The following is a 23,656-nucleotide window of genomic DNA, read 5'->3' as shown; positions in this document are numbered from 1 at the left end:
TGGTGGAGATGAAAGTCAGGAACACTGTGGTGAGATGAGTAAAGATAAGAAACACGACAACAACATCGCCCTCTGGTGGCTGGGAAGACAACTCCAGGCAAACGTTTTTTTTTTTTTTTTCACCCTGGTTAACCACAGTGAGCTAAAAAAAAAGGAGACTAGAACGATTCGGAAGTATATTAAGGACAAAAAGATGACGCTAACAACGTTAAATAAAAAAAATTAAAATGATTAAAATAACTCGTTATATTAGCGCGAGCCGTTTGAAAAAGAGGGTTCTGGTCTCAACCTGGTACGTCACTGGCGGCCGTTGCCTAAGCAACAAGTACACAAGACAAATGAGATGGGTAAAAAAAGACAAGACTGGTCACTTTGATTATATTTCTTACAACCGGAACAAACCAGCAGAGCTAGACGCTCATTGGCTGTCAGTGAGTCCATCTGCCGCTGATTGGCCTGTAGACGCCCCACAACCTGTCACCTGCTTTTGAACAGGAGCGAGACTTCTTAGGTACATTTTACAACAGTGACAGAAAGATGGAAGGAGAGAAGTGCGCGTTTGATCCGATCTTTTCTTTTAATCGCCTTCCCACCAAGAAGTTCTCCTTCCTTCAGGACAAACACACTCTGGCCCTGTTCATGAAATGGTGACGTAATAAGTTTAACTCACCTGAAAACACTTCTAAGTTATGTTCCGGTCGCTAATGTACGTGTGTTACATGCAGGTCCATGCTGGGGAGGATTTCAGCTCAGGCTTACAGTTTTGACCAAAGTTTCTACCCATACAACAGTCAGAAGTTTGCACTGGTAAGGCACACCTAAGATGTAAGGTTACTAAAATTACAATAATGATCAAATTTAGTACAGAAAACTGAGTGATCACTCAGTTCTATTGTGGTTTTTACCTTGTATATTACAGTTTGAAAGACAGGTATTAGTTAGTATTTTTTTTATATAGAAAATTGATAATCAATTAATCAATTTGAGATATTTTTGGGATGAAAAAAATGTTAAAATTCTCTGATACTATCTTCTTAAAACACTGTTTAACATTTTTTTTTTACCATGTTCTGACAAACAGGTAATCCATTATTCGAGAAAATAATTGACAGATTAATCGATAATTAATAAAAAATTTAAAAAAATCTAGCTTTATGTTATGTTATGACCTTGGTGTCCCTCTGTATACAAAGTGTTTCTTCAGAGACCCTGACGTGGTATCCAGTCTGAGGAGGATGGAGGCCGGAGTCTGGGTGCCTCTCGGTATGTCATGCCCTCCAGAAAGCCTTTCATCACTGATAGAAGGAAATTCATCTCATCTGCCGGACAACATGTGCAGTCAGATCTCTATGGAATGTTTTGTTAACATACATCCTTTTCATGTGTGTGTGTGTGTGTGTGTGTGTGTGTGTGTGTGTGTGTGTGTGTGTGTGTGTGTGTGTGTGTGTGTGTGTGTGTGTGTGTGTGTGTGTGTGAAGACAAGCCAGTGGTGTCTGTCAGTGTGGAGCCTGTGCCGTGCACCAAGGTCTCCATGGAGCTGTTCGATCCAATCTTCTCGTGCGGCATCCTGAGGCCCTCTGGGCACGTAGTGAAATGCTTTCATGACGTCCACCCTGACTACGATGAACTAAGACAGGTGACTCTCTCCTCTCCTTTGTCTGTCTGTCTCTAACTATCTTTTTTTGACGAGGAGTCACTGCTCTTGACTTCATCGGTTTCTCCAGATGTTGCAGGAGGAGGACTCTGAGAACTACTGCGTGGTCGGGAGAGAGGAGCGAGGAGAGTTTCTCTTCAGCCTCTTCAAGCACCTGTGTCTCGGGGGAGAGCTCTGTCAGTACGAAGACACCATTGATCCATACATCTGTACCACAAAGAAAATGTACAAAGATCTGATCAGGTGAGCAGAATCTGGCCATCTTTACTGTCTCACCCAACTCAATACTGGACAGAAATAAATGCACAGATTGTAATATTTTCACGTTGTAGCGTGCAGAAGGATCCAGAGACGAAGAAGATCAGCGTTGTCTCCACGGTGCTCAAAGTGTGTGCCCATGTAAGTGACTGCTTCAGTGTCTGTTTGTGTCACCTGCGAAGAAAAAGGTGTGTCGGTCATTAATCTTTTCAAAGAATAAATAACTCTAAACAAACACCAGTGCCTCCCAGTTTAGCTAAGAAACTAGAAAATATCTGATTGCATTGTGACTGATTGGCTGATGACTCAAAGCCACTGAGAGCCGATAAACGCACGCTGTTGAGAAGACAATTATGGTAAACAGGTTTACATTCACTTAATGTCTGTGAAGTTTCTGAGTCATCCAGTTCAGTGTCAATCTAAGTTTCATCCAAAGGCAACTGAACTTCTTTCGTTTCTTGAAGACGTTTCTCTCAAATCCGAAAGGCTTCTTCAGTTCTTACTGACTGGAGGAGAATCGTTTAGGTCACAGGTGGGAACCAGCTTCCCTTAAAAAGTATCTACTGTTGCATGTAGTATGAATACAATTGGGACATACTACTTCATCAGAAAAATGCGTCTTGATCTTTGACCCACTTTGTCATATCTGTCGTGATCGGGAGCCCAACGTTTGAAGTACGAGTACGCTTCCTGTTAATGCCGCTTTTTTTTCTCTTCTTCCTTTTGCGGGCGGAGCATTCGATGTCTTTCGATGTGACTTATCTTCCATTTCACAAAGGATTGTGAGACAGAACAGCTCGAGTAGCATGCTGGCCTGCATAATGCAAAATACCACCGAAAGCAGTAGGACATCCTGCTACTTTTGGCATCCTACGTCTAACATACTAAGGATTGGGACATACTAAATCTTTTTTTGGCATACTAAATAGTTTGGTAGTGTGGATATTGGAACGCAGGCATCGTGCGAAAGGGCGCACACGACCCACAAGAAGTTAAAACCTTGAAGTCCTTTTGGATTAGAGCCGAAACGTCTTCAAGAAACTAAATAGAGTCGAGTCGCCTTTGGATAAAACTTAAACTCAAGACTTAAAATGACTTATTAACAAACAGTAGTATTCAATGTAAATCTTTAACTAATCTTAAATTGAACTGAACATTAGTATTTTTGTAACGAGTAGGATTCTTTATGACTGTACTGCTTTGCTCATTTAGACGACACCTCAAATTTTACCTCAAAAGAAGCACTTTTTTGTTAAATGTTACAGAGTCAGCATCCAGCTATGAATTAAGATATTACTGAAACACTTTCAGAGAGATGAGAGCCGCATCTGTTGTTTCCACAGACCTTAAACACATTGCATTATTTACCCTCTGCAGGATGAGTCTGGCCGATGTTTCCCTGGGACACGTGAGGAGGAGCAGACGTTTGCCTATTTGATTGTCGACCCGTACAAAAGACAAGTGACTATGTTCTACCACTCCTACGGTGTGGGTAGCTTTACTTTGTGACAGTGAGGAGCTGGAAAAGGTCTTGCTGCCTCAGGAGAGCCTGTCAGTGTCCGGCTAGACACACAAGCTACATACTGTATGTACAAACATCACCAGCTCAGACCAGGAGCTCACAATGACACTGCTGTGAGTTTTCTCATGGTTTTCATCTTCAGGAATAATTTTGACCTCATAAGTAAAGTGAGTGAAGATCAGTCCAATGTAGTGAACATCAGAACAACAGGCTCACGAATGAGAAGGAACCGCTATTTTGATCTGTCAAATTGTCAATAAAATGTTCTGGACCTGGCCTACATAAATGACAAGATTGACAGCTTATTGATTCCAGCTGAATTTTGGTCATGAAAAATAAGAAGCAACAAAACAGTTAAACATCACTTTTTTACTCTTCCACATCTTCTGTGACGGATCCAGATCATATGTTAAATAATTCCAACACCTGAGATAGAGGTTTGTTATCGTGTAAATAGAAAATATTGTGTGGAATAGTTTAATTTGTAGAAAAAGAAGAGACCAAAAGCAAAGTACAGTCCAAAGATCTTTATTGAAACAAATAAATTAATAAATTAGTCAAGTGATCTAATTTTCTCCTCAGAAGATACACGCTGTCGTATCTCTTTAAAAGATCAAATAGAGGTGCACATTAGATTAGAAAATAAATCAGCGTCATATTTCAACCATTGGAATTGGAAGACTTTGTTACATTTGCATTTTTGCTTATTGCTTCGATCAGTTTGTGTTTCATTTTTACAACAGTTCCAACAGCTACTAGAGCAGATAAAGAGCAATGAGCTGGAATGTCACATGGCAGCGAGTCAGTGAAAAGACGGATGAAACGACATCATGAAGAAGAAGAAGAAGTGAAAAAGAGAACGTGCAGATTTGAGTCATGCATAGCATTCAGTCAGTTAGACAATCAGTTACTGGTTCTTGGTTTTCTAGACTAGCGCCCCCTAGTGGCCTCAGAGGTAGTTGTGTGGAAGCCATTCGGATCTATGTGACATGCTTTATGAAAGGACACATGCCTGCAGTTTCCTGTGACGATACAAACGTCCATGCTTCCGGATCTGATGGGTGGTAAAATACAGCGAGGGTGTTGATGCAGGGAGGTCCTGGCAGAGGTACAATGATATGCTGAATGTATAGAAAATATCAAAGTCTACATCAGTCATAAAAGACTGACTGTGTTTCTTTAGGTAGTTGCAAAACAAAGAACATGGCTATCCTCATGTGATAGTTCTACGAAACAGCTTTCTCCAAAGCATGTTTAATCTTTAGGTTTGAATAAGAAAGCCGAACAAGATCAGGGCACAGAAGGCACGGGTCACTTCCTGTCACATCTTGATTTTAAAATTTGACACGAGACATCCTTCAGGGTTTTTTTTTTCTGCTAATACTGGGGCCACCACGAAACAACAACATTCAGTACAGTGGTCTCATACTGTTTCAAGAAGCTCAACATTCCAGGTGACAATGAAGTCTAATATCGCCTCTAATAAACACCTTTGCTATTAATCTAGGGCAAAAGAATAAAGCTACTTAGCATTTCTCCATGAAATGAATGCAAAGCTTTGGATGACGCCGAGAGCAACATACCATGAACAGATCTATAATAAAAAGACAGAGAAATTAAATACATTCACTGTTCAAAAGTCTGGGCTTGGCTTGAATGGAAAAGTGGAGCACCTGAGTCAACCGGCTTGACTGGACCAAATAGTGCAGGGACAGAAGAAATGTTGTCACTGGCCAAATACAGAACGGTGAATGTTGTCTCAGTCGAAACAGGCCGCAATTATGTTAAGAAAAATATAAAGGCTCTGCAAGTCATGTCCTGATCAGTTGTATGAAGTTGTGTCGTCCACGATTTAACTCAACAGAAATGCTACATTTATTTAAAGATCTAACTGAATTAAATATATTAACTTAAAAATCCTATATTCACTTTCACAACCGAAATCGTAAAAAACAAAATCTGGTATAGGTCACAAAATATCAAGTGCATGAACACAATTACAGTTAAGAAATCAAAAGAAATGTCAGAAATATACATGATAAAACATGTGTCATCAAGTGCCAAAGTATTTAAGTAAAGGACTTGCTCTCATTGTTGATGAGTCCGTGTTTGCATGTGTTTGCATTTGTGCACACTCCAGTTTCGTCCATCAGCACAGAGCGTTTCGTGAGCAAACGTCCCCAAGAAAGAAAGCAGAGAAGACAGAGGAGAGTAAAGACAGTCCGTCACCTTTTGGGCACTCTGCACGCCGTATTTGTACTGAAGCTGCGAGGCCGGAGCGAAGGACGCGTGCACTCATGGGGATGACGGTCTGGAATTCATGCAGTCAGACCTGGATGCCTTACACGTTATTCGCTGTTGAACACCGCACCAAACTGGCCAATGAAAGTTTGCATATCATCTGCAGGTGCGTGTGACATGCGATGACAGCACAAGTGAGAAGTAGCCTCATGAGTGTGAGGAGGGTTGTGAAGTATTACTGCCTGCCTGGACCATCTGAAAGGGTAAACTGGACTCGACGCGAGTGACCAGAAGCAGTCCAGAAAGTGTCACATCCATGTCTGAATTCGGAGCGAGGTTTTTATCTACGGGACTGGTCCGACTCGAGGAACATGCACGTCAGGAGTGTGGGCTGCAAGACAGAGAGCATGTTAAAGGGCATTTTAAAAACATGAATTTAGGTTACTAGAACAGTCAGAGAGGTACAGCAGCCTTAAAAGTATCGAAAAGGAGGGATTGTGGACCGATGAAAGAATGTTTTGGCTAAAATGAGGAAGGTTTCTCATTTAAATATCAGCCAAACAGGAAATGTGTGTTTTTTGCAAGTGGGCTTGTTAGAGACCAAACCTCAAAGCGAGGGAATGGAGATCAAAATGAAGAACAAGCTCTGTTTTCATGCAACATGTTTGGGCTATTAACGCAGGATTTACACATGTAAAAGTCCCGTAGTTTGGGTGAGACGGTGTACCGTGGAAGTGTGGTGCTTTGGCGAGGTGGCTGTCAGCTGACTCTGTCCATCCAAGGTCCAAGAGAGCACTTTGTTTCTGCGTCGATGGCTCCTTCAGTGCTTATCAGTTGATCTGGCGTGGCGGGACCCATTGCATTTCTCACAGTATCAAGAGTTGTGACGCCATCCGGAGCTATGACTGGCAAAGTACTGAGTGATTGACTGGCATGGCACCTGCAGTGCACAGTCTCAGCAGAACTCTCAGTAGGTTGATTCAAGCAGCCAATAAACGAAACAAAAAAATGATGACGGGGGGGAAAAAAGATCAAATTTCTCTAAAGATTGAAAAAAACAAAACTTCTGATCATCTACATTTGAAGCTTTAAAGGAGGCAGAGATACAGAGCAGGAGGTGAGCAGCTGGGAGTGGTTCAGTAGTCAAGTAATCGTGGGTTGAGAGCGCGGCTTTGGCTGAGGCTCCCTGTCAGGTGGAGCCATCTGGTGGCCTCTGTCTGCATCAGCTCTGGAAACATTCACTTGAGGGGGAGGGAGGGGTGGAGGATGCAGATTCGAGAGGAGTTGTTGCAGACAGAAATGAAATGAAGAGATTTCGGCTGCTCAGCGTGAGGACTCAGCCGGAGGAAGACGTACTGTAAAGGGATCGTGTCCGTGAGTTCGAACGGGCGGATCACTGTCATTCCAAGTTGCCGCTCTCGGATTGGGAGATGTTGAGTGTGTTGGCGGAGGGGAAGAGGTCTCTTTGGTCCGTGGGACTGTGGTAGTCCGATGTCAGGTCGGGGTCCAGCAGGGAGGACAGGGTGAAGTGGGAGGAGCCTTTCTTTAGGCACTGGGAGTAGAAGTTGAGCAGGAGGTCCAGCTTGTTCTCTATGGACTGAACCTAAACAAACACAGAGAGGGACCAGGCTATTTCATCAGTCCTTCTAATGAGATAAGATAAACATTGAGTTTTCTCTTCCTGTTCTAATCCAAAGATAAAATACTCCTCATCGTTCGTTAACTGAAAGACTGATGAATGAGTAGGAGGTACATCAATAACATCAGTCTTTCAGTTAACAAACTATGAGGAGTATTGATGATTTTGTTTGCTTTTGGTGGCCTAATTTGTTTTAAAACTGACTTTACGTATAAGAAAGTAGTTCCACATATTCTTTATGAATCCAACCCTCTCCCCGTTACCTGTTTCTCCACCTTGACAACACGTCCCATCATGCTTAACTCATCCAGTGAGTCCAGTTCTGGTGGCGTCTTCTCTCCCTTTTCGGGGCGTGCTTTCTTGTCAGGTTGAACAGTTCCTCGCCCAATTATCTGGTCCACCCTTTTATTCAAACAGAGCAGATGACAGTAAATATGATGAAGATTAGGAGATAAAAGAAAAAAAAAAAGGCTTACTGATTTAACAAGAGCATAAACATTAATGAGAAAATCTAAAATAACTCGGCTAATTAGCTTAGTCTGTATAAAGGCTGCGGGATCCGCACCGAAGCTGACAGAGGACAAGTCTTGATTGTGTGATGCCAGATCATTTCTTGGTCAGGACCAGAGCCTGTGCCAATGGTGTCACTTTGACAACAAGACAGCTGATTAAGAAATAGTCCAACATGTAACCCCACATAAAGCCATGATTCCTTTTGTTACTTTTTTTTATTCTGTTTTTTACACATTTTCCAAACACCATCACAAATATACCTTTTATAGAAACAGAAGCGTTTAAGTGGGAAACCTACCTCATCTGCAGGCTCTTGATGCGGCCCAGCATATCCAGGTGTCCGGCCGAGTACTGCTCTATGACATCTTTCACATCATATGGACGCAGCGTCTCTTTAAACTTCCTCTTGGCCACAAGAAACTTCAAGATCCTGCACACACAAAACACAGCAGACCCGCTGTCATCGCTTCTCTGCGCTCCTTTAAAGAGCTGCACGTCTGCACAGTACAGTAAACCTTTGGAAAAATGCAGGGCCAGGAGACTATTACATGATGCGGCCCACCCAGAGAAGAACAACATTAATTAAAGTCAGCGTGACCCTATCATTCAAAAACAGCCCCATAAAGAAAGCAGTCTCACACCTACTAATTCATGATGCAGAGACATTTTCTTATCAGTATGTGCTGTTTCAGCAATTAGTACATTTCCACAGACAGGAATGAGTAACACACACACACACACACACACACACACACACACACACACACACACACACACACACACACACACACACACACACACACACACACACACATACACACGACTGTATCCCGTTTCTGCTCTTGTCAGTGTGACAGCCCTTTTGGAGCCACTGGTGGACCACAGCTGCTCCCAGTGCACACTGCTCATCGTCACCACCGACATCCCAGTGTGGGGGAGTCACACTGAGGAATGTTGACCCAGCACTACTGCACCCTGCGCACACATTACTGACAACATCCTCTGCCAGACTCGGACATCATGCTGGAGGCTGTGCGGGAGATAATGGGAAGGGAGCGGAGGAAAGTTTAAGGATGTGTGTGTGTGTGTGTGTGTGTGTGTGTGTGTGTGTGTGTGTGTGTGTGTGTGTGTGTGTGTGTGTGTGTGTGTGTGTGTGTGTGTGTGTGTGTGTGTGTGTGTGCGCCAGGCTCTCTGTTGAGGCTGGGTCATTCAATTCCCCTCTCATCAGTCACCAGATAGTTGGCACAGAGATGCTGGCTTCCACAAAAGGACCAGAAACACCGAATGTAAGCAAGACACAATATGTACACACTCATGCTGTCATCTCACCCAGTGATAGATTGTCCTGCAACGCATGCCAGGAGAGACGTGAGAGGAGGAGGGAAGGAAGGCGAGGAAGAAGGAAATCCTATCTCTCACACCCAGATGACTAAGTCCACTGTAATAAGCCGAAGATCAGAAACGCTCAGCTGTTTTGAGAAGAGATTCTCACACAACCACACACACACACATGCATAAATATACACAGCCACGAATGCATACATGAGTACACCTACACACACTCTCATTTAGATGTACACAGACGCCAACACCACCTCACACGTGGGTGACGGACGAGCGGTGAAATCTGAACTTGTGAGAGGGGTCACTTTCTGAAATAACCACTGTAACCTTTGTTGAGGTCTGCAGCACTTGCATTTACAGCGGCCACATACAGCACGCAGCGCTGTGTTAGTGACCGGTGCTGCAACAAAGATGAGGAGAAGGTGCAAGCAAAGGAGAAGAGGAGCGAGAGGAGGAGGAAGAGGAGGAGTGGTGGTCTCCAGCTAGTGCCGGAGCAGCCGTCAGCGCACTCCTCCCCCTCGCGCAGCACTCTTTTTCTTGATGACTTCTGCGTTCGGGGTATTTTGCAGGCGGCCTTTTCATATTTTGCAGGTAGATGCAGATTTTTATTTTTCATTTTTTTTTTGCCAAGGTGGGTCTCAGGTGTGGGTAAAAGAAAAGGTTGAAAGTGGAGGGGAGGGGAAGACTTTAGATTCAGATCCTCCAAGGGTTTCTTCAAAACGCTGACTCTCCTTCCCGGTTATTGAAACGGCTTTTAAAATACATTGTCAGCTTTGAGAGGGGTCCCTTCTCTACCCCCGGTCGCTGGCAGTGGCACAAAACAGTTGGCACACCTCACTGAAAGATATCGTACCTTCCCAGTGCACGGAAGTTGAGATATAAAAACACAGCGACGATTGCAGGAAGTGTCCGCTGTGCTCCGAAATGCTTGCACAGCCGATGCAAATATTTTTTGCAATTCAGCAAAGGTGGATCTCTGATAGTCTCCAATGGCAAGGCTTTTATCTGGAAACTATAAATGACTTATGCTGACACGAATCCTAGGTGGGCCAAGTAGGGGGAGACACAGCAGGAGCAGGTCTGACGCTCTGCCAGATATGACTATCTACCTGCAGAGCCAACAAAATCAAATCCAAAAACTACGATATGTGTCTGCAGTTGTGCCAATAGATAAATATAGTGCATAAACATTATATGCGTCTAAAAACATTGCAGCTGACACGCTACAAAAACTGATGATAATGACTTAAATGATTATAAATGATAAGCATCTCCCAACAACGTCTTTAATAAAGTGGGCGCATCATCAGAGATTGCAAATGGGCAGAAATTTGGTGTTTGGTGCAGTATTGGATTTATGAGTTTTACAGCAGAGAGAACACAAAAAGATAGCAGGCCTTGTTTCCTCCTTCTCTTCCTCTTCTTCTCCCTCTTCTAATCCATCCTCGCACGTTTATTCAGGTGGACACTGATAAAGCACGTGCATGTAAAGTGAAGTCTCAGCACTAAGGCCCGCTGCAAAATTCTGTGTTTCACTGACATCCATCATGAGCCTTGCGGAGATGCTGCATGCGAACTGGTGTGTTAACACAGTGAAGCACCTGCTGTTTTCACACCTGCGCTATCTATAAGGAACTCCCTCTCTACTATTGAATGCAGCACAGAGCTGCTGAGGTCAGAGTTATCTGCTGAGTCAAGTGAAAACCTGGGGAGAGATCATATAATGGCCTATCAGTGGTATTACACTATCAAACAATCATATATCATGCCGCATCCCTGGAGGGTTAAACATCCATCGGCTGTGTGTCTATCAAGAAGAGACCTTCAGTAAAAGCATTCACAACAACATTTTTAGACAAGTCAACTGAATAATCAAGGATACACAAATTGAAAAAAAAAAATACATATATATACTGTATGTGAGGTATCCTGTTGACCTCGTCTTTAAGCAGGTGAGCTCAAACTTCCTGCCTGTTTGTACCTGTCTATCATGTCTGCATCTCTGCTGTAAAGTATCTAAAAGAAATCAAAGTGCTACAAAAAAAAAAAAACCCAAAAAACCAAAACATTTTTCTAATTTAAATATTGCTTCTTCTGTGACTCCAGATCATTTTTGGACGTGCCACTCAAATTTCAGAATCCCTAATGTTGCACCGTACACAGTTCTTTTTTTTTTTTTTTTTATGCACATACTTCTTTCAGGAGCATCACAGAGTGCATTTGGAACCACACAGACAGCATCACGCTACCATGAGAAATGCTGTGAGGGAACAGTGCCAACATCAGGGACCAGAATCAGAATCATTATAATCCGCTCTTATCAAACCTCCCTGGAGACCGGCACGGCCCCAATAACAGATGCTTGCTAGCAATTGTAGTTTTTCTGATTTTCTGATTATGAGTGCACTTGGTGTGGCCACACACATATAAGGCACATGTTGTGTGAAGTACATCCTCCAGCGACACACTGCTGTAACATTACATCGAAACTTAAAGTGCTTCAGTAACAGGATGACACAAGGACAGGAATCAACACCAATATCAGCAAAGCTCTTAATCAATTGTTATTACAGTTGTCCTTGTCGAAACTCTACAATATCGTTTGTCTCTGTACAGCCGCAATGTACTTTGATCTTCGATCTGGATGGTGTTTGTACCTGCGTGCGTGTGTGTGTGTGTGTGTGTGTGTGTGTGTGTGTGTGTGTGTGTGTGTGTGTGTGTGTGTGTGTGTGTGTGTGTGTGTGTGTGGCATATCACGCCACCTCACACATGACCGGCCTGCACGAGCTGAGCAACAAGGTCACACAGGGGAACTAACCCTGCCGGCAGGAGAGCTCAGTTACCTCTTCTAAGTGGACATTTCTACTCCGTCAGCTGAATCTGTACATGCCAGCGCCTAAATGGAGGAGCAGCATGTTCACCTAATAACGTAGGCTGTGTACCAGAAGAAGTGGCCCTGTTGTGAAAACACATTTAAGTTGTTCATCTGAACAAAGAGGCCTTATGACCAGAGGAACAGAAGGTCCAACATGTTCCTTGAAGTTCCTTCCCACTGGTGGAGGTTTTTCTTCCTGTTAAAGGGGAGTATTCTAGGGGTCCTTTTTAAAATGTTGTAAAGTTCTGTAGTAAGAACTTTACCATGTTAAGTGCCCTGAAATAACTTGCGTTGTGATTTGGCGCTACATCAACAAAATTGAATTGAATTGAATATAGGAGTATAAAAAAACAACAGTTTACTATACTGAAAGAATACAGTCAATCTGGTGTTATTTTTATTGTTCAATTTTGTTTCAGTGTTTGTTGAAATTATTCTCAGTATCATTTGAGATGTTTTCATTAAAATTCAGTCAGTCAGTCTGTAAGTATAAGTGATGTACTGTTGATGGCAAGACTTACCTGACAGCCCGTATGAGTGTCTTCACTGCTGGGATCACCTCCTCCATGGCCACATCACAATATGGTTTGTCTTCCACAGTGTCCTCCCCGAATCCCTCCACTGGGCCCAAGCAGAGGGATGACAGTCAGAGATTTTATCACGCAATGATAATTTTTGTAAGTGCTCAATTAAAAAAAAAAGTGTGCCGATTACCATCAGCAGGTGGACGTGGTTTGAGGCGAAGGGAGGTGCGGAAGCGTGTGCGGTCATTAAAGCTCCAGCTTTTTTGGACTTTTCCGGGGCTGGTGGCTTCTGGGAAGTTCTCCTGGCTGGGAGAGCAGCGGACGCCCGAGCCCGGGGGCAGTGGTGAAGCCTTGTTCCGAATGGTTTGGGATGAACGGGAATTGTTCATCCGGATCCGATCCCGGAAGCCCATTTTACTGCTAGAAATGAAGTTGAAATAATTAAACACACGTGGGCAAAATATTCCTTTTGGATAATGACAGGCCCTGAGTTTTCTCATTGATCACAATGTCCATGCCTTAATGGAGAACTACACCATGTTATCCTGGGAGCTTAGGAAAGCAGCAGGAGGGAAGCCTGAGCTTGTTAGAAAGGAGTTAGTTAGTGAAGAAACAGAAAAAATAGGCTCTGATTTTTATAGCCTTAAGCACATAAACAAACAGACAAAACAGGGACACAGACATTTACATTTTGTCTCAATGAAGAACAGACTAGCTGACTTATCAGACTTATCGCAGAAGCAGTTTGACCAAATATACCACACCATATTGCTAAAAACTGATTCGGCCCTGAGGATTTGCTTATTTAATCTGCCTATCGTAGCACCTGAATCAGCAAAATTAGACCGAAACCTGATTCAAGACTTGCAGTAGTGCTGGGATGGCGGAAAATGCTCCACCTACCATCAGTAAAGCTTCCTTAATCCCTTCAACAGAGTGTGTAAGCATCAAAATATTGGCTTCAAAGTGCAGCTGTACAAAAGGCGTCTCATTAAGTACTCTATACCACTCACCACAACCCAGGTCAGGCCAATATGTGAGGTAATCTATTTGCAGCAGAAAAAGCTATTTGGCGGTCGTTCTCTGCAGAAGATTGACGGCTGCCGTTATAGCATGCTCTTTCAGACCACTCCCACTCGACAGCCACTCATATGTTACACACTGTCACGGATCCATAAAGGCGACGCAAACGTCATGCACCACAGAGCAATTTTTACGATGATATACTCTTTGTCGTGCGTGAGTTACACAGTAACCAGCCATTTAAATTTAAATTTAAATAGTTAAGGAATGTAAGTGGTAACAGCATTTCATACAAGCAATCTGAAATGCTTCAGGTAGACCGGAGGAAATGGGGGAGATAGAGGGAAAGACCTTTACATGCTGTTGGGAAGTAAATGGTGTGGATGCATCCAGGACCACAACTGCTTCAGTGGATCTTTCCAAAACGTGGAAAGAATATTGCATGCAAACAGAAGTACTTCAGCACTTTTAATCGTATAGAACAGAGCACAAACATATTTATTTGGTACTGAGGTTTATATGGCCAATATGAAGTAGGAAATGCATGCTTAATCATTTCAAGCTTATCCATAAGAGGAAACAATAAATGAATCAAATAAATGAATTCAAAACGGGAAGAAAGCCGAGAGCATGACATTTCTCACAAAGTGTTTGCTTGATTTTGAGAGAATATTTGATTTGACCTGGGATATTTGATGAAAAGAGAAATACATGTATTTAACTCAGTCATAAATCCCCCAGGTCTTCTGTCATGATTTCAACCAGATCAGTATCACGTGAAGCGTGTAATACACCCATAAAATCACTAGAGGATATCATGTCAGTGTTTTGTTTTGTACACAAACATATGACCAATCCGTTAAGGAGGTCATGTGATGAACTGCAAAGAGTGATAAAATAAACAAAGGATTTTCACCTGGGAGACCGGTGTCAACATGAATTTCTTTTCAGTAACTTAAGTAAATTACTTACAAATATTGCTTACATATTTGATTTACATAATGTACGTTAAGTACCTTACATGACATACTTAAGTAATATTACTTATTTTAACCCAAACAAGGATCTTTTCCCAAACAGAACCAAGTAGTTTTAGATGTCTAACCCGAACCAAACTGCGACTGGATCCCTTTTAACCCATTCAAGGATCTTTTCCTAAATCTAACCGCACGTTTTTTGGTGCCTAAACCTAAGAAACCTTGCATTTCACACCGAAACGAGACACTGACACTTTACCCTCTTGAGGAACGATGGGTGTATTTCATGCTTTGGCGTGATGTCGGGTTGTCTCAAAACATGACCGTCAAGCCAAAGCAACCAAAATCAGCCCTAGTTTCTCCAGAACTTACAAAAGAGTAAAACCGAGCACAACATGTCTTCACAGTAAAGGATTCACGCAAGCATTTGTGGACTGGAGTGTAGTTTGAATTAGTCGCTGCAGTCCACTGTTAGAAATATAACAAATATTTTGGGATCTGCTTCTACATGCCATCCCAATTAAAGTAATTGTTCTTTCTGAAACTTAGAAACTGTGATTGGTTTGATGCGTTAACAGTAACAAAACATTTAGTGAACCACTGCACCAGCCCACAAATATTTGAGTGTTTCAGGCAAGGTGAGTGGGATGTGTCGTTAAAGGAGGAGTAGGAGTGGTGTTATTGGTCGGTGACGTTTTAGCGTGCCCCGTGCACAGGCTTGTTGCCGTGGATACCTCTGCTTACGGCCAGCATGAATCCGGAAGAGACCCCGCTTTTTAGAAAGGAGCTGACTGGGGAGACACACAAGGCAGAGGGGGAGAGGGTGAGGGGAAGAGAGGAGTGGAAGAAGTGGGGGGGTGAAGGAGGACAAGAAGTTCTGGGACACAACCTGGGTACACGGTGAACCCATGATGATAAAATGTGGCAAAGGAAGAAAAAAAGCAGGGAGAGGGGGTGAGGTGGAGGGGTGTAGTGTGACATCTCAATAGTCCAAGTAGCCCTTTCTTGTCCTGCTCTTGTTATCTTCCCTAAAACTGTAAGATGTTATTGTGAGAGGCTACCTTGGATTATGGAGACACACTCAGTGAGTAGTGAGGGTTTGATCAGTAGGTGGGGAGGGATCATGCCAAGGTAGTAGGTAACGTTTCACCCGAGTATATTCATCAAGACAGCCCATTAAACATCATGATGTGACAGCAGCTCAAAAAAACAAGTCAAGTCTACCAGTAAAACTTGTATTATTCAAATACCTTAATCTCCCTCTGTTGTCTCATGCATGCATAAGTCCAATATTTACCAATTAGATCAACAACCCTTTGTTACCTTGCTTTGAGTTTGAGCTAATGAATCTAGCGGCGCAAATCTATTCTGCCTACAGATACCCGTTAATCAACAAGCACAGCTCATGACTTGAAGAACAAACCTGCATGGAACTTCTGCCTTCCTGAGAACAGATGGGGGGTGGAGGATGGATGGCATGGAAAAGATACAATGGAAATAAAGGGAGAGGAAGAGGAAGACAGGAAGAGGAAACTGGTGAGTGACAACAGGAGGCTGTGGGGATGGCAAGAGTATGAGTTAAGCAGACAAAGATGCAGAGAAGCAGGAGGGCCTGCAACACAGTGGGCTCAGAACACATTAGTGAAGTTAGATAAACAACACAGTCATGCAGAGAGCTCTGGAGGCAGCCAGGTTTTTCTGAGTGTACACCTGTTGAATGTGCTGTTCTGTAAGTCCCTGCTGTTACTGTTTGGATTGTGTTTGGGTGTCATTGTGACTGTGGATAGTTGGTTTTTTTGGCCACCTGCCTGGATGTACTGTGAGGCTGTAAAGAGGTGGCGGGGTGCGTACCTGTCCCCTGACAGGTAGGGGGAGCTGTAGGGCCGCAGCCCAGACAGCAGCGTTTGGTAGGAGTTGTGGAGAACCTTCTTGGTGTTACGCTGTCGCTGGAGGTGACTGAACAGAAGCGTCAGTTCTCTGACACCCACGTGCACAAAATAAACAAAAACAAAAACAAACAAAAAACATGACAAATGAACACAAAACAACAAATGATGAAAAACCAACAAAAAGGCCAAATCAATGGTCCAAATACTCAAAAGAAGAGGGATACGTGAGAGAAATGAGATCTACAGGGCATTTGTACATCCAAATTTAGGAAGTGAAAGTTTGACTTGATGTTAATGGAAAACAGATGAATGCCTTCTCATGTTTCCCTCCTTTTAAGCAAATAAAAATTAGTCAAATTAATACATGAATGCAAAGAAACCACTTTGTAGAACAAAATTAATAAAAATGTAACTTAGTGGTGTCCGAAATTTAAAATAATTAAGTAAAAATTAAAATCAACACTATTTCTTCCACTATGACCCCCCACTTTAAGTGAAATAGGGTCGTTCACAGTCCAAAGGCATCAGGTGGGATGTGTGCTGTTTTTTCACAATGTTATAAATGTATGAGCAGTGGCTAAAAAAAAAGTTACCACAATTGAGTTTTCACATTTCAGTTTTTGCCTCTCAAACCTCTGTCTGCATTGATTACAACATTCCAAGAGAAATAACCGAGGTGGATTTCTGATGGTTGAATCCATCCAGTGCTGAACATGAGGCAATAATGAGAGCACCTACCTGAACGAAGGCAACATGCTGTCGTAGAAGTACCATGTAGCCGTTAGATAGGAGTGTTTGGCGTCTGTGGAGTAGAGACGCCATGCGGCCTGAAGAAAAACACAAACACGCAAGACAAACGAGCAAAGAGTAAGTTAACATCCTACGAGTGTGAAAGTATTAAAATGCATATCAAATTAGCCTGCATGACGCTCAATGAGGCCTTTACCTGTATCAGGTTTGCCGCAGGCATCCTCCGCTTCTCAAAGTGCTTCTGCCTGTGCTGCTCCTGAACCTTCAGGGCAAAGCCTGACCCCAAAATTCCCTGAGGGTCAAAGGTCAAATCAAAGCCAGGCGTGCAACTCGTGATTTTGGGCGAGGCTGGAGGAGTCCAGAATGAGAGTGCGAGTAAATATAGGAGACTCACAGCAGGCAGGGCGAAGAAGGAAACTCCCAGGAGAGCGAAGCCGGCAGCGAGGAGCCGTCCTTGCCACGTACGAGGGGTCTTGTCACCATAGCCAATAGTGGTCAAAGTTATCTGGGTAAAAGAAAAAATACCAATCTTACTCACACAAAATGCAAACTATACAGGTCTTCACTTTTAAAGACAGCAAACTATGTGTTAAGGATTATTTCTATATCTGAAAACTGAGCACATTAGCTGAAGTTACTCATATATAGCACACTGCCAGATACAAAACATCTGGTATGAAACTACAACACACTTACACCTGGAATTTGTGTAATTTTGAATCTACAGGAACATTTCATCAAATTTTGTTTGTAGTGTCCATAGGGTGTCTGTTTCTTTTAAATCCTGCTGCGGGTGTTATGGCTGATAAGAAAACAAGTTCAAACTCCTGGATAACATTTCTGCAATTAAAAAAATCTGCAAGGCATAACCAGTAAAGACAAAAATATGCACAGTTTAGCCTTCTCAATTCAAAAGTTTAAATCTCTTTTTGAAATGCAAATGCACTTGTCAGAAACAATAACGTATGTTTGATCTACCTTCTATCCCAGAGCTTCTATGGTATTTCCTAGACCTTTTGTTTGTGTCAGACACTTTTTGTTAATAAGATATTGATGTTAAGATCAGATCAGCAAAATTGATTATTTCCACATCTACAGAGGGCTTGTATGTGGAAACATTGTGCAGTACTCACAGTTCCCCACCAGAGGGAGTCCGCATAGGTGTGGAAGTCTTTGTTAACGTCTTTCTCTGCCAGGTAGACCAGGAAGGAGGCAAAGATCAGGACCAGAAAACCTATGTACCAGGCTGTAATCAGCTCCTGTGAGACAGAGAGTGGGTTTCAATCACACCTGTCAACAGCAGCAACAGCAGCATCTTCATTATCATAATCCCTGCTGTCATTACCGTATCACTATCATCATGATTGGCTAAATTCTTATCACAATCACATTTGGCTTCTACTTTGATTTGGCAGCACAGGTCTGCTTGGACAGCAGATCCATCAATTCATCATCCTCACAGCTGTCTGCATGCTTTCTGCAGCCGACCGGTGGGTATCAGGTGTTTAAGTCAGCACAAAAACAAACTACTAATTGGCAAAGATGAGAACTAAAGGTGAGCTTGATGTTTGAGGGCAGGGAATGTAATCAAGTACCTGGTGGTCATCCATTAGCTCACCACATATTTCTTAACACTGGCAGTTATGAAGTTATTTATCCCATTAGGAACCATCACCATCACCATTGTCAGCCTTTTAATTGCAGCCCTCAAGCTCCTCTCTGCTCCTATAATAATCCATAATGCTGCGTGTGGCTACCACGTTTTTGCATACTTAGAATTTCCAAGGCCCAACTTAATTCATGACTTCAAATATAAATCAGATAAAGTGTGCTTTCATAGCAGAACATGTGTAAGGTGAGTGCAGTATTTATGTGTCATTCCCACCTTGCTGTGAGCGTAAACCACTGAGCCCAGTAGTTTCCAGGTGCCTCCTCGTCGGTCCATACGAACCATACGCAAAATCTGCAAGAAGCGCATGCTGCGCAGGGCTGACGTAGCGAAGATGTTGCCCTGCGTCCCTGCAGCGATCACTGCCAGTGATGCCACAAACACTATGAAGTCTACAGAAAAGAAGTTCAGACCAAAGAGAGAGATAAAAAAAAAAAAAAAAAAAAAGATAGGAGGAGAGGAAAAGTCACGGTAATGAGATTTCACACTTTTTCACAAGAACAAACACACACAGCACTTTGAGGTGGGTTTGTGCTCCGCTCACACAAACACGCAGACTAACCTATGACACAGAAGGGCTTCCTGGCAAATCTCAGCCGTCCCTGCCATCCCCGGTATCTGCAGCAACAGCCAGCCGCCCAGATCCTGATGAAGTACTCCATCCCAAACACCACAATCATGACAAACTCCTGCAATTCACACAGACACAGTGGGAGAGAGAGAGGGGTCAGCAACATGCACAAGTCAAGTAAACACAGTGTTTGACCAGATGTAAAGGTGGAACAGAACATCCAAGTTTTCTATTTTACTGAAAGCATCATACAGGTGGTTATGGACATCTTATGTATTTGCAACTTGGTAATGACTTCAAGAAACCAGTTGCTGTGTTACAAATGACGTACTTCCCGTAGTACCCAAACAAATAGTGCTCTTCCATGTTCGGACTCTCGCTTGTGTAGAGCAGTCATTTTGACAGGGTAGTGCTGTTTCAATCCGCACACTGCTGTTCTGCACTGACTGGAAATGACCTCAGCATGTGAACACATCACCCGCCAAAATATCTACAGCTTTAATTAACGTGTTTGGGGCGTTTTGAGTGCATCATCCTGGTACTTGCAGTGCGCTGCATGTTTCTGTACTTGACAGCATCATTTTAATTGACCTTGGTGGTGAAACAAAGGCTGGATGTTCAGCTTCTAAACCGATTTACATTTTATTTGATAAAAGATTGTATTAAGAGATGTAACATTATAAAGTTACACCACAAGTCACAATCTATTCTCTCTGTGTCTGTGTTACTTCCAGGTTTCTGGCAGTTTAAGGCTGACCGAACCAATCGGTCATTAGAGTAAATGTTCATTTAAGTAAAGTCCACTAATGGCTGATTGCCTGCTAATGGCCAGGTGATTGATCCAAAGAGTGAACTGAGGGAATGTGAATGTCAGCAGTACCGCCATTAAATAACACGTAAAGACGAGCAAGGTGGGAAGAGAGAGGGGTTGAGAGAGGACACATCAGGTTAAGAAGGAGAAAACGAGTGTCCATTACCTTTTACTGAAGCAGCTAAGGCACAGAGGAAGAGGGGAGATTAAGGGATAGCTATTAGGATTAGTGCTTCATGTCTATGATTTACTGCGCAGTCAACAACACCTGAATGCTCCCACCTGCTTACATGGCTGTCTGTGCCTCCACCGCCAAACAAAACAACAACACGCAAGCACATACGGATAATCTGCAGTTAGTGAGATGGCATGTATACAAGGACGGTGTTTGAAAATGTGTACGGAAGTTGTCATACGTGTGCGGATATATGTGTGTGTGTGTGTGTGTGTGTGTGTGTGTGTGTGTGTGTGTGTGTGTGTGTGTGTGTGTGTGTGTGTGTGTGTGTGTGTGTGTGTGTGTGTGTGTGTGTGTGTGTGTGTGTGTGTGTGTGTGTGTGTGTGTGTGTGTGTGTGCCAAAGAGAGTGAGGGAAGGGGTCTTACCAGGATGAAGAGGCCTTGGTTGGCAGACTTCTGGTGTTCGGGGATGGTGGAGAACACAGACAACACCAAGCAGCTGAACACCAGCAGAAATCTGAAACACGCACACACACACACACACACACACACACACACACACACACACACACACACACACACACACACACACACACACACACACACACACACACACACACACACACACACACACACACACACACACACACACGTCATTAACATTTCAAAATATACACATTCAACATAAGAACATTCTCACGTTTGCATAAATCTCTTCAGAAAAAAAATAGACTAAATAAAACTCATTATAATATGCTTTGTTCACTCTCCGAGTGATTAACCAACAGAGAAAAACTAAATTGCAAAGGGGCCGGAAAAGAATTGTTGATCCGTAACATAATGCAGTACAAACACCGCCTGCCTGGTTATACTCAGTCAGAGGCAGCAGATTCAGAATAATGGAACCATACTTAGTTGTTTAAGTACACAAATTGTAAGACTCAGTGAAAGTATTTAAAAAAGTATGGAGGTGTAATATAGCTTATTCCTCACTATGATGTACCTTCATTGTGAAAATCACCATGTTTCACTTGGTGAAATGTTCATTCAATACCACGAACACAGGTACCATAATATATTTTAAAATAGCATCCTGCTGCCATAAACACAAGAGCAATAAATCCTGCAGAGAATAGTTACTCTATGCTCTATTAATACTGTATTTTTGAGCAATGTTTACTAAAATGTAGTATTGTATAATATAGTATAGTACAGTAGAATATAGTACAATAGAGTATATAGTACAGTATAATATAGCATGGCATAGTATACAATAGTATAGAATATAAAATAGTACCGTATAAAACAGTATATTACAGTACAGTAGAATATTATATAGTATAATATGTTATAGTACAATATTGTTGCCAGTCTTAATCTTGCAGTAAGATGTTCAAATAAAAAGTGGAAAGAAAAGTGTCCTGTAAAATTACTGTGATTGTACCGTGCCTCTCAAAGAAGGAATGGGGACCTGCAGCTCGGCTGAGACATGAATTACTGTCCCACTGAAGTAGTGGCCACTTCAGCTGGAGAACTACTCCAAAATAAAATACAACATAAATTCTGATCAATTGTTTCAAATGTTTAAGGTGCTCTCGTGCTCATGTAAACACTTCATTTTTTTCAGTGTCACTGGAGATGTGGGAAGTTGCAGCTCAAACAGTTTCATGAAGAGTTCAAAAGAAGGCTACTGATGAAGAACAAAAAAAGCACTTCCCAACATTATTTTAAATTGACAAAACTGTAATCACAAAGTATTATAGTTCATAGTGCCATTTTCCAATACAGCTAACTGAGAAGGTAGACGACCGTTGAGTGAGTATTATTTTCACCTACCACGTTGGGTAGTTTGTATTTATCATGGCTGCTAACATTACAGTACATGATCAGTACTGGTAGCTTAAGGTTGAATAACCACCTTTTTTCCTGTCTTTTGCTCTCTGCGAATAATGTCATCTGGTTGCTTATTGTTTTATGTTGAGTGCCTGCTACCAGGGGAAAGACTTGAGAAATAAAACCAAAGGATTTGGGTGTTGGGCATCAGAAGCTAACAAGTGATGCATCTTGGTACATTTAGGTAGAAGCAGGAAAACTTGGGAAAACTCTGCTTTCTCTGAAAATATAGTTTGCAATGGGCAGATAATCTTAACAATCACACCTTCACCCACAAAACTCCTCACGTGTGACACACCTACTCTGCAGCTCAGTGGCAAGAACCACAGCACAATAACAGTGTTTCTGAGAGCAGGAAGCGATTATGTGAAAACATGGTAAGCAAGGTAAAAATAAAACAAGAGCTGAGAGAGATAAACAGTGTTGAACACAAACACACAATCACTGCCTGGCCTCTGTGCCATGTGAATCCAGAGCAGTGAGGCGGGATTAGTCAGGTGGCAGCTGCTGGTCAAACTGGTCTGGATGTCAGAATGAAATGTTAGAGAACATTTGCTGGACACAAAACCAGTTCTCATGGCCTCAGACAATGGTGCCCTTTCTCTTTGATTAGTAACACCATCAACAAGTCTCGAATCAAGATAATGAGTGTGAAATGAAATGCATTTTAAATGCTCACACTAGAAAAGCTGCTTTAAAAAAATGAGTGCAAGTCAGACAAAGAGTAAAGTGGACAGCTGCTGTACTGAGATTATGAATTAAGATAACTAGCCCTTTTAAAAAATAAATTAAAAATATTTTTAAAATAATCCAATTATCATTGTGATTGCCCTACATACATGGACGTGATAACAACAAATACAGACACATTTCCCTGGCAATGTGGTAATATAAGAATAGAAACTAAACAAGAAAAAAAAAAAAAAAAAGAGAGAAACTTAAAAATCATAATGCTTTCATCAGTAAACATTCAGCAGAGGAAGAAACTCCATAAAGCTGCAGTTCCTCTCAGACTTACACCGTCATCATCTGATCAGCTGAGAATATATTGGTTTTGCAACAGCCTTACATTAGAAATGATCCTGTGACCTCTTGGCTGGAGGAACCAATGACTTTTGAGAGAAGACTGTTACACTTTGTAGAACAAGGATCCTGTACCACAGGATACTTCTCCAGTTATTAGGGGGAACGTGGGAAGATTATGGAGAAGCTCAGCTCATTAGAAACAATTTAAATGTCATTTTATTAAATAAATATATTCATATGTTTGTGTTACAGACAAATATGACCCTATGAATAGCATCATTCAAATGGGTGAGAAACCGATC

At 42.3% G+C, this 23,656-nt stretch overlaps 2 protein-coding genes across 2 annotated transcripts in view; one reads left to right on the top strand and one right to left on the bottom strand.

Moving 5' to 3' along the window:
* Positions 1–537: 537 nt before the first annotated feature.
* cfap300 (cilia and flagella associated protein 300) lies at positions 538–3,743 on the top strand. Its single transcript, XM_069696251.1, has 7 exons — positions 538–647; positions 726–807; positions 1,194–1,263; positions 1,479–1,636; positions 1,725–1,897; positions 1,987–2,053; positions 3,290–3,743. Exons 1-7 carry the CDS (start codon positions 538–540, stop codon positions 3,419–3,421), a joined length of 792 nt encoding a protein of 263 aa, XP_069552352.1. The 3' UTR covers positions 3,422–3,743.
* A 203-nt stretch (positions 3,744–3,946) lies between these two features.
* The window catches only part of LOC138619611 (potassium voltage-gated channel subfamily KQT member 4), a 46,639-nt gene continuing 26,929 nt past the window's right edge, over positions 3,947–23,656 (bottom strand). The window contains exons 2-14 of the mRNA XM_069696238.1: positions 20,862–20,952; positions 19,441–19,567; positions 19,095–19,270; positions 18,343–18,468; positions 17,604–17,714; positions 17,406–17,501; positions 17,198–17,286; positions 16,422–16,547; positions 12,761–12,990; positions 12,568–12,667; positions 8,126–8,257; positions 7,578–7,716; positions 3,947–7,278 (exon numbers count right to left, since the gene is read on the bottom strand). Coding sequence (XP_069552339.1) covers positions 7,075–7,278; positions 7,578–7,716; positions 8,126–8,257; positions 12,568–12,667; positions 12,761–12,990; positions 16,422–16,547; positions 17,198–17,286; positions 17,406–17,501; positions 17,604–17,714; positions 18,343–18,468; positions 19,095–19,270; positions 19,441–19,567; positions 20,862–20,952 — 1,747 coding nt within the window. The 3' untranslated portion in view covers positions 3,947–7,074. The remainder of the gene's footprint in view (positions 7,279–7,577; positions 7,717–8,125; positions 8,258–12,567; positions 12,668–12,760; positions 12,991–16,421; positions 16,548–17,197; positions 17,287–17,405; positions 17,502–17,603; positions 17,715–18,342; positions 18,469–19,094; positions 19,271–19,440; positions 19,568–20,861; positions 20,953–23,656) is intronic.

Source organism: Brachyistius frenatus, unplaced genomic scaffold, assembly GCF_029030835.1.
Source record: "Brachyistius frenatus isolate BFR_SWC_R1_liver_20210118 unplaced genomic scaffold, ASM2903083v1 Contig_2, whole genome shotgun sequence".
NCBI lineage: Eukaryota > Metazoa > Chordata > Actinopteri > Embiotocidae > Brachyistius > Brachyistius frenatus.
This window is presented reverse-complemented; position numbering and strand designations above follow the sequence as displayed.